General features: G+C 37.3%; 1 protein-coding gene across 1 annotated transcript; it reads right to left on the bottom strand.

Annotated features, from left to right (window-relative positions):
- Positions 1-10,873: 10,873 nt before the first annotated feature.
- Positions 10,874-12,404, bottom strand: LOC308652141 (mitochondrial glutathione transporter SLC25A39-like). The gene has a single exon (XM_081299869.1). It carries the CDS (start codon positions 12,281-12,283, stop codon positions 11,228-11,230), a length of 1,056 nt encoding a protein of 351 aa, XP_081155995.1. The 5' UTR covers positions 12,284-12,404; the 3' UTR covers positions 10,874-11,227.
- Positions 12,405-14,077: the final 1,673 nt, after the last annotated feature.

The raw sequence follows: 14,077 nt of genomic DNA on the forward strand, positions 1-14,077 counted from the left end.
TCAAAACTCAATCTCTCAATTTAGTATTCAGTATTCAATGAAAAAAATAAAAACAGAAGCAAATGTTGAAGTATATATGAACACTTTCAGCAATCAACGCTATTCTGCTTAGTAAAATTTCTCTGAGGCATAATCGACTGATGAAATCGATGACATTTTCAACTAGTTGTTTCAGAGACTTTCTGAAAAGTAAGGAATAAAATAGGAATCCTATATCCACTGGAAATTCATGAAATTTTTCTTATTGGCTTACTATCTTACATGTGGTCTGATGGCTATTATGAGGCTGACCTAAATAACATTTTAAATTCTAGAATTTTTTTTATCTGTTAGGAATACAGCCAGATAAAGATTGTTTCTTCTAAAACATGGATGTGCTATTGCTCAATTCACCAGGAGGAACTGATATCACATTTAAACACACATTGAAGAAAAATAAAATACAAGTGAAACAAGCCAGCTAGAATTGATTATGCAAATGAAGAATTTAAATCACTCTTATTGAATAATCATGTATACTGTGCTGCACTCCATTTTAATAATATTTCAAATTCTACTTTGTAATCATTTAAACAACTCAATTTAACTTGGCCTTAATTCTTCATTTTGAAAAATTATTTAAAAATAAAATAAATCTTCCTTACATAGTAAATGATATCTACATAAAACTTCAGCAAACAGTATGTAATGTAAAACATTAAAAGCATTCCCATAAAATAAGAAAGACAAAAACATTTACTTAAGGGAAAAGAAAGTTTGCTATGATTGGTAATATTCACATTCTTTTTAGAACATTTTGCAAATGTAATAATAATAAATGTAATAATAACTTCCAATTATTATATTTATATGTGCAAAAAACTGATATCTGCCTGGTTCTAAATGTAGCCAAATTATGCTATATACTTGTATGAATATACCACAATGAATGCACTAATAAAAACATAAAATAAGTAAATAAATAAAAAAGCACATACATACATAAAGTTTTTTTTTTTTTTAAATCACTAGATATGAGTAGGGATGTAATTCTGGGAGAGTACTTGCCTCGCACCACATGAAAGGCTTTGAGTTTAATCCCCAGTATTGGGGGGGGGGTGGGGAAAGTGGTTGGATATAAGGTTTATGAGCTAACAAGCAATAACATATTAGAATATATAACTAAGAAAAAGGGTGGGCTGGGGATGTGGCTCAAGCGGTAGCATGCTCGCCTGGCATTCGTGGGGCACTGGGTTCGATCCTCAGCACCACATAAAAAATAAAAAGTAAAGATGTGTGTCCACCGAAAACTAAAAAATAAATATTAAAAAATTCTCTCTCTCTCTCTCTCTCTCTCTCTCTCTCTCTCTCTCTCTCTCTTTCTCTCTCTCTCTCCCAAATAAGGTACAATATTTTAAAACATATTAACTTTTTAAATAAAAATTCCTAAAGAACATAACTGAAATAACTTTTAAATAACTTTAAATAAATTTTAAATAATTAAAAAAAATTCCTAAAGAACATAACTGAAAAAAAAATCTGAATTTATTTTCTAGACTGGAAAAACCTCAAAGGAGAAAAGTTCTGTAACATTTGCTAATACTCTTCAGGGGCTAGATACTATATTGTAGGCTCTCAATCAAAATGTTTTGGATAAGTAAAAAGTTCGGGGAAATTATGAATGATATGTTTTTCAATTGACATTGTAATGTTGCTCAGATACCTATCACATATCTAGTTACCTATCGTAAATTACGAAAGCAAACTTCACTGAGGATAAAAATTATAATCTATTGGTAATTATAGGTAGAATTAAATTTAATTATAGGGACTGGGGTTGAGGCTCAGTGGTAAAGCACTTGCTTGGGACGGATGAGGCACTGGGTTTGATTCTCAGCACCATATAAAAATAAATAAATGAAGATATTGTGTCCATCTATGACTAAAAAGATTTTTTTTAAATTTAATTATAAATTTAGAATTTGTTTTAGTAGTATCAGAAAAAAAATCCTAGTGCTCACATTTACTTATCCAAAAGACTGCTCTTAGACAACATACCTTATAGATAACCATAGGAAAAAAGAAACTAAAATGAAAAAGTTAAATGTGACAAATATTGTATATTCAATTGTGTTTCAAACTGATAGGATTTTCTCATTCTAATAATACAAGTAATGCTTTTCTACAAGACTTTTAAGGGCATGGTAATATCATTTGTAAATCATTATTTTTTAGGAAGAGTTAAAATTATATCTGAAATAAATCTAATCATTATTGATTTGAAGGCTTTCTTTGATTATGTATATATGCACATTATCTCTTACTACTTTCACATAAAGCATATTGATAAAGCTTGTAAACACAAAGAGTAGATTGTATCTTATGTTAATTACATGGGAAATGATTATACCAGATTAGTTTTCAGAAACACTTATTGAAATAGTTTCTTAAATTATACATGAAATAAAATTATGAATAGTCGGGTATGCCATTCGAATAAGGTAATTACATTTTTTAAAAATATTTATTTAGTTGTAGATGAACACACAGTATCTTTATTTGTTTTTATGTGGTGCTAAGGATTGAACCCAGTGCCTCACACATTCGAGGCAAGCACTTTACCACTGAGCTACAGCCCCAGCCCAGGTAATTACATTTTTAATGTATAAAATGTCAAAAGCCAAAAACTGAGCTACAGACTACTAATTAAATCACATTTTCTAGACTAAATTTTAATTATGTGAAAACAACATCAGCAAATGTTTCCTAATACACTTATGAGGAAAAAGCTTTTTTGTTTTCATCTTACCTTCTGCTGTACAAACAGTCCACAATATCAACCAAATAATCTTTGCAGGCAATCTCATGTTTTGAATCTTTTAAGGGCACATTTACTAGCTGAGAGTGCTCACAGGGTCCAGTTCACCTCTGCTAAAAATCGCAATCAGGACAGGAAAGTACTGGCTTCTAAAGGAAGTTGAAAGAGCTTGGAAAATAGGGATTACTGGATGCTCCACCCATCAGAAACTTTCGCAAAGCAAAGAAGGAGAAAAAAAAAAAAACAAGAAAAAAACCCCAAACCTACTAAACCTACTAATCCTAGCATCACCAGAACTTGATCAGGATTCTTACTGCACTCCCACTGAATTCTAATGCTGTGACCTCTCTTTGATTTGTTCTGGTAAATGAAGGCATGTTCTCTATTGGGAACAAGCTCAGGTCTCCTGAAATGTAGAAGCAGCAGGGGGTTATCACCTCCTGGGATTTCATAAACTCTCCAGTAATCCAACTCTGTTCAGTTCTATTGCATGTAAGCCACGGAACAGGAAGTAATGTAATAATGTCTTTTTAAAACCATTTACAGAACTTCAGTTGAGGCAGTGGTTTCTCAATCAACTCCCAGACAACATAAGCAAACAGCATAGTCCTGTCTGATAAGGGGAGCTTGCTTTACCAGCAATTTGTGAAATCAGTCTTTAAAGACTTTTTAATATGCATGCGTGAAGCAACTGGTTCACTCTGACATAAATGAGTTTAATCATTCAAGAAAAATTGAAATGTTGTTTCTTAAAAAACTTGATAGTGAAGTGTAATATGCATAAAGAGAATAAGAGCAAATGATTTGCTTAATATTAATGTAAAAACACACAACCACCATCAAGGTCAAATCACTGAACTTCACTATCTCCCGAATCAATACTGCCTTTCAGTCAGTGCCCCTTGCCCTCTGTCCTCCTGGCCCTCCATATGGGGTGAACACTATCAGGATCTCTAAGAACATGGGATATATTTACCTGGTTTTAGTACTTTATATAAATGGAAAGTAAGCTATTTGCTCTTGTGTTTAGTCTTTCACAATGTTTGGGATAGTCAACTGCATTGTTGGATATAGTTAGATTGTTAATTCTTAATTCTATATAATACCTATTGTTTGAAATATTTACCATTTTTAATTTATCGGTATGCTTGATAATGAGTCTGTGGCTAGATTCTAGTTTGGAGCTAACAGAAATAGTATTGCTATGAACACTAAATTATATGGGTTTTGGCAACATTGTGTCCACATTTCCAGGGAATACCTAGTTAGGAGTGAACCATTAGGCCACAACTTATGTTTAGGTGTGGTAGATAATATCAGACAGTTTTCCAAACTAGTTATACCAACTGGCATTCCCCTCATTCAATCTTTGTAATTTTAGCTTTTTTGGTGACCATAAAGCAACAATTCTCTATAAAAGGGATCAGTGCATGCTCTTGGTCTCTCCCTTCCTGTGGACCCTTAAGGTCAGAGGAGCCATCACAGGGACCCCAATAAAAAAGGTATTTGTGTCTCTTGTGTGGTTATTTCATGCAGCCCAATTAGTCCAGTTCAAGTGGAGTAATCCTTGAGCCTTTTACTCATGAGAACAGAAACCTGGCACATCACGCTAGTAATAATATACCTTTTTAATATACAATTCAACAAAAAGGCATCTGAAACTATATTAGATAGTCTAAGGGAATTAAAATTATTCACACATTCCTTCTTAAAAACAATTTTAAAGTATACTTCAAAATTTAATTTTATAGAAATGTTGTTGTTTGAGAATAAACCCACACCATGGTTTTAATAAACTAAAGGAGCAAACTTTTAAGTACTTGGGAACTTTCTTAATAATGTAGAGATTTCCTTTTTCTCAGTAATGCAAATAATTACAGCTTAATTTGAAGCCAAGGTGATAAAGATCCTTTTAGGTTACATATTATAACTATTTTTAATTGTTTATAGATAAAGTCCACATTCCTTGAAGGCTATGATGCTATGTTTTTATGCACACACACACACACACACACACACACACACACACACAAAGATCAAACAGCTGAACAAAATAGACAATTATACTTTTCTTCATTGTTATCTTGAGTCTTGTTTCAGCAGCGGTCCAAAGTCAGGATAATTGCAATGATTTATTTTATGGGACAGAAGGGTAAGGATGACTATTTTTATATAATATCTTGAAATGGTTACCGCATTTGATTTTAGAAAAGAATAGAGAAAATATTGGCTATGTAAAGGCAATTGCTACAATGAGGTTTGTAATAGATACCTTTTTTGATTCATAAAAATTGTTGTATACATTAAATATGTACCTTTTTTACATGTCAATCATACCTTGATAAAGTGATTTTAAAAAACATAAACAAGTTCAAAGTCAGTTGGAATGTATCCTTGAGAAAATAATGCTTGCTCTGGTTGTTTCAATCCCTCTTCTAGCAGTAATAGCCTGCACAGTACAGGCTTACAGGTTGGATGTAGTTTGTCAGAAGTATTTGTCTAGTGTTCATGTTATTTTAAGATTGAACTACCCTTGGGGCTGGGGATGTGGCTCAAGCGGTAGCACGCTCGCCTGGCATGCGTGCGGCCCGGGTTCAATCCTCAGCACCGCATACAAACAAAGATGGTTGTGTCTGCCAAAAAACTAAAATAAATAAATAAATAAATTCTCTCTCCCTCTCCCCCCTCTCCCGCTCTCTTCCTCTCCTCTCTCTTTTTTTTTTAAAAAAAAAAAAAGATTGAACTACCCATTGACCTTAGTAACATGAAGTGAAATTGTATCCTGATTCTTTGCACACAGAGCTGACTGCAAGAAAATCATAGTTCGATTACACAGCAGGAAAAGAAAAGAAGGATGAAAAGAAAAAAAAAATACCTGTCAATACGAACTTGACTGTGAAGATAGATGTATGTGATATTGGTTAAAATACACTGAGTAAGGAAATTTCTAAAATAAGAGGAAATTTGTGAGGTCAGAGTCACTAATTTTTATTTTGAAAATATATTTTTAAATTATTGTTTCAGTATATTATTTTCTCAAAACCTCAGCAGTATCTAAAGGAATATATTTTATCACAACCTTGTAAAATCACTTAGTATAAAACTTAAATAATTTAATATAAGAGATAAACATTTTTTGTTTTGATTAAATTTTTTTGAAATAATGGGCTATAATTTTAGCATTAATTTAATCACCCACATACTTTCCCAGTTATTTGTAATCTAGCTTGATTCCCTTTGTTCCTAGAAAACAATTATCTTAAAATGCCTCTAGTATGTCCTGTAATTATTCAGTTCTTCTTATTATTCCATTTTTGGCAGTATTGGGTAATGAAACCAGGTGTGTTCTATCACTAAGCTACAAGCCCCACCTCTGCAAGCCCTTTTTATATTATATTGAGACAGGGTCTCATTGAATTGCTTAGGCTGGGTTCAAACTTTTAATCCTCCTGCTTCAGCTTCCCTAGTACCAGGGATTACAGGTGTGGACCACTCTACCCAGCTCTCATTCAGTTCTTTTCAATGTATTAGTTTCTTAGTGCTGCTGTAACAAAGTACCACCAGTTAGATAGTTTTCTCAGAATGGTGGAGTCTCAAGTCAAGGTTTCCCTAGAGTTTTTCTACCTCCATAACTAATGAGGAAGAATCCTTTAGTGCCTTTTCTCAATTTATTGTTGTAATTCCTTAAAGTTCCCTGGATTGCAGCAACATCATTTCCATCTCTCCTTATGTGACCACATGGCCTTCTTCAATGTGGGTAGCTGTTTCTTTTTCGAAATCTCTTCTTTCTTTTATAGAGATACCTAATTCATTATAACATAACATAATCATAACTTGAAGGAAATTTATATATATATATATATATATATATATATATATATATATATATATAGAGAGAGAGAGAGAGAGAGAGAGAGCATCTTTGCAAATATATATATTTACATGTATAATTATAAAATATAGATTTTAAATAAGTCCACGTTCACTGTTACTGTGGGTTAGGACTCAAACATGATTTTTTGGGGGGCACAGAATTCATCCCATAACATTGAATCCTGAACTTTTCATAGTCTTTTTGATGTAGTTGACACTACTGACATTTTCTCTTTAAACTTTTCCTTCTGTCTTCCACAATACTGACATTTCCTGTTCATATTATTCTCTAATCTTTTGGTAACTATATTTTCTTGATTTTTTTGTCTTCTTGCAGTCATTTCCATTGCATTCATATAACATTGCCTTCAGTTATTTTTCCTCCATAGTCTCTGTCTCTGTGCATTTGATAAGCACATATCAGCAACTATATATGCTGTGTTTGATGGGCATTGTCTGTGTAGAGGAAAATTTATCATGCTTCCTGACCTAGGAACTTAAAGTAAAACAGAGTGACACATATAAATATACCAATAAGTGCATCACTGAGCTAAAAAGAAAACAAATAATGGAAAAATAAAGCCTTATATAAATAGATAAGAACCTCACATGGGGAAAATGGGTAAATGTTTTATCAGCTATTTCACTGCTATGACTGAAGTACCTGACTAGAACAATTTTAGGAGAGGAAAAATTTATTTGGAGGCTCACAGTTTCAGAGGTACTAGTCCATTGAAGGCTGGCTTCATTCCTCAGGGCTTGAGGTGAGGCAAATCATCATGGTGGAAGAGCATGACAGATTGAAACAGCTCACATGTGATCAAAAAGCAAAGAGAGACACTTCACTCTCCAGATACAAAATACATACCCCATAGCCATGCCTCCAATGAACCACTTCTGTTGAGAGCCACAGCCGGCAGTCAGGGTGGTGCCTGGCATTTTTCCAGAAGGAGTGGTTGAGAGGTGACACCAGCGAGCCATTAAGATGATGATAATTAAGTTAAGCTGTGTATAATTGCTGTGACTGGATGATGTTTGAACCTACAAGTGTGGCATTTGGTGGCCCATATGGGGAACGAATCTGCGACCTTGGTGTTATTAGCACCAAATGCCGCAGTCTGGCTGGGCACAAATAACCAAGTCGCCACAAGGCACTTGTAGGTTCAAACAGTAACTACTTTATTGCCCAAACTCTCACAGGCACTCCACAGGCTCTCCCCAGGAACTCTCTCTGCCCTCCACTGGGCTCCACGAGAACTCAACAGGGACTCTGGGAGAACTCAAAAGTAGCAGGAGCTGAGGCAGCAGGAGCCACCTATTGGCAGACAGCAGGGGCCCATATACAACTGAATATACAGCCTGCCCCAATCCAGCATCATCCAGTCACAGCAATTATACACAGCTTAATTTAATTATCATCATCTTAATGGCTCACTAGCAACCACTCCTTCTGGCAAAATGCTAGGAACCACCCCGACTCAGCTGTGGCTCTCAACACACTTCCTCCAGCCAAACCCCACCTGCATCCAGTCACCCCTCAGTTAATCCCATCAAGACCTAATTCACAGATTCAGTTAAAGCTATAACCCAATCATTTCTCCTCCAGACCTTCTTGCAGTCTCACAAATGAGCTTTCGGGGACATTGCATCTAAACCATGACAATGTTTAAGAGGTTAGGTTTTGCAATTTTTTACAAAACATTTTCTTTGGTGAAAAAGTCTTGTTGCTGTGGTTTGGATTTCAAATGCCCCCCCAAAAGTTCATGTATTAAAGGTTGGTCTCTAGCTTGTGGTACTATTAGAAGATACTATTATGTGGTGCTATTAGGAGATCTTTAAAAGGTGGGTTTCTAATGGGAGGCCTTTAGGTCATTGGGGTTGTGCCCTTAAAGGGAATAATTTGACACCAGACCCTTTCACTTTCTACCTCTCTTTTCCTTCCTGGATATGCAGTAAGCACTTTTTCTTTGCCACATGTTCCTGCCATGCTCTGCCTTCCATACTCTGCCTTCCTGGCCAATTGATCATGGACTGACACCACCCAAACTGTGAGGCAGTTTTTTCTCTTTATAAGTTTCTTATCTCTGTATTTGTTATATGTAGGGCAAGATGTAACATGTGGGGCATGTTGCATCAGAAAGGAGGATACCTAACTTGCTACCCGCTTCCCGGTCCTGGGGTCATGTGTAGTTAAGATGGTGCCTGGCAATCAGCCAAGAGGCGGTGCTGTGGGTGATGATAAAAAATCAGACGACCTCTAGGATAGGCTCAGAACCCTTCCACCCTTGTGGACAGCTCATGTCTCCCTATCTCTCCCCACCCTGCTGACCTTTATCCTGATTGGCTCCTGTACATTATATTAGCTGTGTGTGTTTTCTCATTAAACGAAATCCTGCTTTGACTGGTCTCCCTGGCATGTCTGATTGTCCTCTGGTGAGGGAGGGCTGGGTGCCAGGCAGCCAGTCGACCTTTGCCTTTCTTGGCTCATCCTGGTTGGAGCATGCTTTTCCCATTTCTCCTGCAGGTCAGGAGGAGATGGGGGCTAAAAACCCTGACAGTTATAGTGATAGAATGTTGACTAACACAATTAATGAGTAAATTTACATAACAGATATAATATTAACATTTCTACTTTTCTTTGCATTCATTTTAAAATAAACCTTTAATTTCAGAATAATTTTCCATTTTTAGAGCTCTTGCAAGGATAATATAGAGACTCCCTGGATACTTCTTACCCAGTTTCTTCTATTATCAACATCTTGTATTACTGCAATATAATTGTCACCACTTATGTAGACATGAATCAATAGTGATATATTAAAATTAATCAAACTCCATGCTTTGCTTGAATTTCCTTAGTTTTTACCTAATGTTTTTTTTTCCTGTCCCAGAATCCCATCTAGGATATCACATTATATTTAGTAATCATGTCTCTTTTAGGCTTGCCCAGACTGACAATTTTTAGATCTCTTGTTTCCTTGACAGTTTTGAGAAGTGATGATAAGGTGTTTTGAATAATGTCTCTCTGGACTTAGTCTTATATTTTCCTTCATGATTAGATTAGGTAATGTGTCTGTAGAGGAAGACCCAACAGAATGCAGTGTTCTCATTACATCATATTCATGGTACATGCCCCCTCTGATGCTATTAATTGGAATTAAGAAGTGCTTGTTGGATTTCCACACCATCAAGTTACTTTTTTCTCTCTTTATATTCTTTACTTGTTTAAAAGCATTTTACTCAGCACAGCCCATATTCAAGGGCTGAGGAATTGTGCTCTACCTCTTTGAGTAGAGCATATCTATATTAATTATTTCAAATTCTTAAGTACTAGAAAGCTATTTCTTCTCTTCCATTTGTTTATTCAATTATTCACTATATCAACATGGACTTGGGTATGTTTAGTTCATACTTTGGGTTATAATCCAGTACTATTTATTTGTTTTGTTTCTCAAATTGCTCTTCATTAGGTCCTGGGTCCTTGGGAGCTCTTTCAGTTTGTTTCCATGTGCTTTTGGCATGCCAATCATTTCAGTTTTAGCACTTGTTTACTTTTTCACACAAGATGATCTGGGTTTCTTTTGTATATTTTCTCCCTTATCCCTAGTGCGAGCCATTTCTGCAAGAAGCCCTGGTTCCTCTATTGGAGGATAGTATTAGAAGCCAAGTTTGGGTCTTGAGTGTGCTTGTGAGCACTGAGCTATTATAGCTTCTAGGCCTCTTCAGCCAGCAGAGCTAGAAAACATGCATGTTTACTAATTTGTGAATATACACATATCCATCAAAACTTCCATATTTATTAGATATGAGGATTTTTATAGGTATGTGTAATCTATATTAATTTAAAAAGTTATTTAATATTTATCTTAAATAACTATTAATAACAATTTCAATTAATATTTATATTAACTTAAATAGAGTTCAGACTAATGGCTCTGATTCTAACCCAAGACTGCAGTGATTTATTCTGTTCTCCCTCTTTGCAATCTATAACATCTTTCTCCAGCAGTGAGAAGCCAGCTGCTATCATCTCACATCTGTTTGCCTTTCTTTAATCCTAGTAGATAGGCATAGCATTTTCAGATTTATTAATCTACACCCATAAGAAAAATAACTTTATCAACTAGAGTAGTGCTTATGCACAGCTCCTTTGGTATTTAGTCTTACAATTTCCAATAATTTTCTTTTTCTTTCTTTTTTTCATTTTTAGACAGCATGAAGAGGCAGGGAAACACTGAGCTCAGGGCTTCTTGGCTCCTGGAGGCCCAGCTACAGCAAACACAAAGCAAACACAAGAGGCAGGCAATGAACAGATTTGGTCTTGAACTTGGGGGTGGGAAAGTGATGATCCTGGAAAGGGGGAGCAACAGGAATCTAGCTGGGTCTAAGGAAGGCCTGGATGGCCCAGGGTTGGGGGACAGCCCTACCTGGGGCTCTTGGTTGGGAGAAAAGGGAAACGAGGCCCGTCCCCTGAGTGCTGAGGAAAAGGCACTTGACTCAGTCTCCTCCTGCCCCCGATCCACGGGAAGAGCTAGAGAGTCCATCTCCTGGCCCCATTTAATGGCCCAGAGGCTTTTCTCGGTTGAGCCTCTGGAAGAAGCTTTTGCCAAACTCGTAAGTGCTGATCATGATAGCACAGGAGGGGGCAGCCTTGATGATGCTCGGGAGGAAGCCTGCAAAGAGTCCCTTGGTGCCTGATTCTGCCCGTATCCTCCGAAGCAGCAGCCAGGTGGAGTCAACGCGCGGGGGCTTCACTCTTACAGCCTCTACAGCTCCCAGCGCTACCTGCCGCTGCGTCTTCACCACATCAAAGGGTAGAGTCAAGATGGCAGCCACCGTCCCTGAGATGCCGCCAGCTACGAAGCTGATGCCCACAGATGTCTGGTCCTTTGGTCTGGGCCCATTCAGCCATCTCTTCACCAGCTCATAGTTGAACCAGTACAGAGCTGAGAAGGGTACATCTCGAAGGGCTGTAGGGCCCCAGCCCAGCCACAATGAGCGCCAGCCACCCTGAGCCACCGCAGCCCGGACACAGGTGCCTAGCTCACGGTATGATATGTGCTGAGCCTGCAGCTTTGTCCGTACAAGTTCCAGGGGACTGATCACTGTCACAGTGCCCAAGCGAGCCAGTGCACCAGCAACCATAGGTGCATAGAGGTCAGAAGTCAGGGCTTGCCCACAGAGGAAGGTCTTGAGTTGATCGTAGGCAGTGAAGTAGACAGCGGTAGCTGGCACAGTCATCACCAAGGTGGCTGGGAGGCCACTCCACAGGGTCCTGGTGCCCTGATGCCTCACAATCTTCACAAAAGCATCCAGAGTGCCAGTGAAGCGGGTAGGATCACGAAACCAGGTGGTACAGCGGGTACCATTTGGGCATAGGTACAGGGGCTCCAGGACACCATTGCAGTATAGGAGACACTTCCATTTGGTGTAGGAAAGGCTCCAGAGTCTGGAGGGACGTGTCAGCTCATTGGCTACTGAGGGGCGCTGAGACTGCAAGCGGACCTTCACCACATCCAGGGGTGTCATGAAGAGAGAGGTGACCACAGCCCCAGCCCCTGAGGCCACCATTTGTTGGAAAGGGCTAATGCCCCCCAGGTCCTGGTCAGCCATCTTGTTGTTTCAATCCTGGCTCCAAGCCGGTGCTCGCGGCGCGGCGCCTGGGGCCCATCGGGCCCCCAGCGGCTCCGCGGCCGGTGAAGGGTGCGTGCGCGCTCGCCCGCCTCGCACAGGGCGGACTGGCTCCAATAATTTTCAAAGTTACGTAGGTTATTAGAATATTTTCCACTTCCCTGTCAATGAGGTTATGTGATAAGTTTGGATATAGTCAATTGTTTTGTTAAAATCCACATTCCATCCTGAAATTCTCCAGCCTCTTAGTTTATTTATTTATTTTTTTACATTTGGGTGCATTAATTTTTATTCTTAGTGACAGAAATTGTTATGACTTTTTGGCAAATCTATAATATCCTGAATTGACCACTACAGTATCATTTGATATAGTATCATTTGATACTGTAATTGATAAATTAAAATAAAAATAGGGTTTTAAAAATATTTATATTATTATTTTTTGTGCAAGAAAACATATCTCCTTGACTTTGGAAGAATAATTTTGCTGGACATAGAATTCTAGTTTGGTAGGCTGTTCTTTGAACACCTTAAGTACTTCACTTCACTTTGGTTCTTGTTGTGGTTCCTTTAGCAACGATTTTTAATAATGACTTCTACTAAAAAATCAGCTCATGGCACATCAAGGCAATCCTAGAACATCTGACTAGAACAGGTTGACTTTGAATGAAGCTGATGTTTAAGACATTACTCCACTTACTAAGTTGGGAGCTTCTTGAACTATAATTCAAAGAAATGGTAAAGGTGAACCACTGGTTCTACAACCATCAACTATTACAAAAGATGTTCAATACCTAATTGATTCCTTTGGATATTACCCATAGCATATATCACAGTTGGAAAATTTTCTTCAGTCTCTGCACTAATTCAAAAGACATTCAGACTACTCTCTAGAGGTAGTGGCCTTGAAATCAATGCAAGAATTAGTTACACAAGTGTTTCCTGCAGCCCATATCGCCTTCAGATCCCATTACATTACAAATACCTTTGTCCAGCCTCATAGCTAATTAAAACCTTTGGCACAGACCAACTATAGCCACTTAGCCTCCAGAATTCTGCATTCATAGACTTCTTCCTGCTGCATAGCACCTATAAATTGCCCTATATAGTCCCATGATCTCACAAGAAGTAGGCATAACACTCCAATGGAGACTGCAGAACTTTGGTATCCTAACAAGTTTAATTTTAGACACAAAAACAACATGGTTCTCTATTAGCCTGCCTCCAGAAAAAATAATTTGGTGAAATAAAATAGCCTTCTAACATAATGATGGATTTCCAGTAGTCCATGACATTGTTCTCCCAAATGAACTGAACATCAAATGGTGTTTCCAGACATACAGCATATCATCTCAATATTATCTCAATATTAACTAAAATTTACCTTTACCAAGCTCCTGGGCCAACACTAGCAACCTAAAAATTGTAAGGCTATTGGTCATGTACTCGAGACTATAATACTAAAAATATATGAATTCAGATAAAACTTAATATTTATGTTACACATATGTAAACCCAAATAAATTACTACATCTCTGTAAAAGCATCATTAATGTCAAAGTCAATGAAGTATGTACAAAATACTCAATAGCCCTATAGGGTCTATAGTCAAATGCACCATGATAAAATGAAAAACATAAAGTCAGTGTTATTTTCAAAGGTTTTACTATTTGTGATTGCATAAGCCAGGATTTCTGCAGGGCCAGTTGATCCAAATGTCTGCAAATTCTTTTAAGTTTCACATGTCCATATTTTCCTTCTGCTTTGGCAATGTTC

This window comes from Spermophilus citellus (assembly GCF_964194105.1).
Source record: "Spermophilus citellus genome assembly, chromosome: 6".
Classification (NCBI taxonomy): domain Eukaryota; kingdom Metazoa; phylum Chordata; class Mammalia; order Rodentia; family Sciuridae; genus Spermophilus; species Spermophilus citellus.

Coding starts and splice junctions, on each gene's coding strand:
- LOC308652141 (XM_081299869.1), bottom strand. CDS start 12,283: ATGGCTGACCAGGACCTGGGGGGCATTAGCCCTTTCCAACAAATGGTG.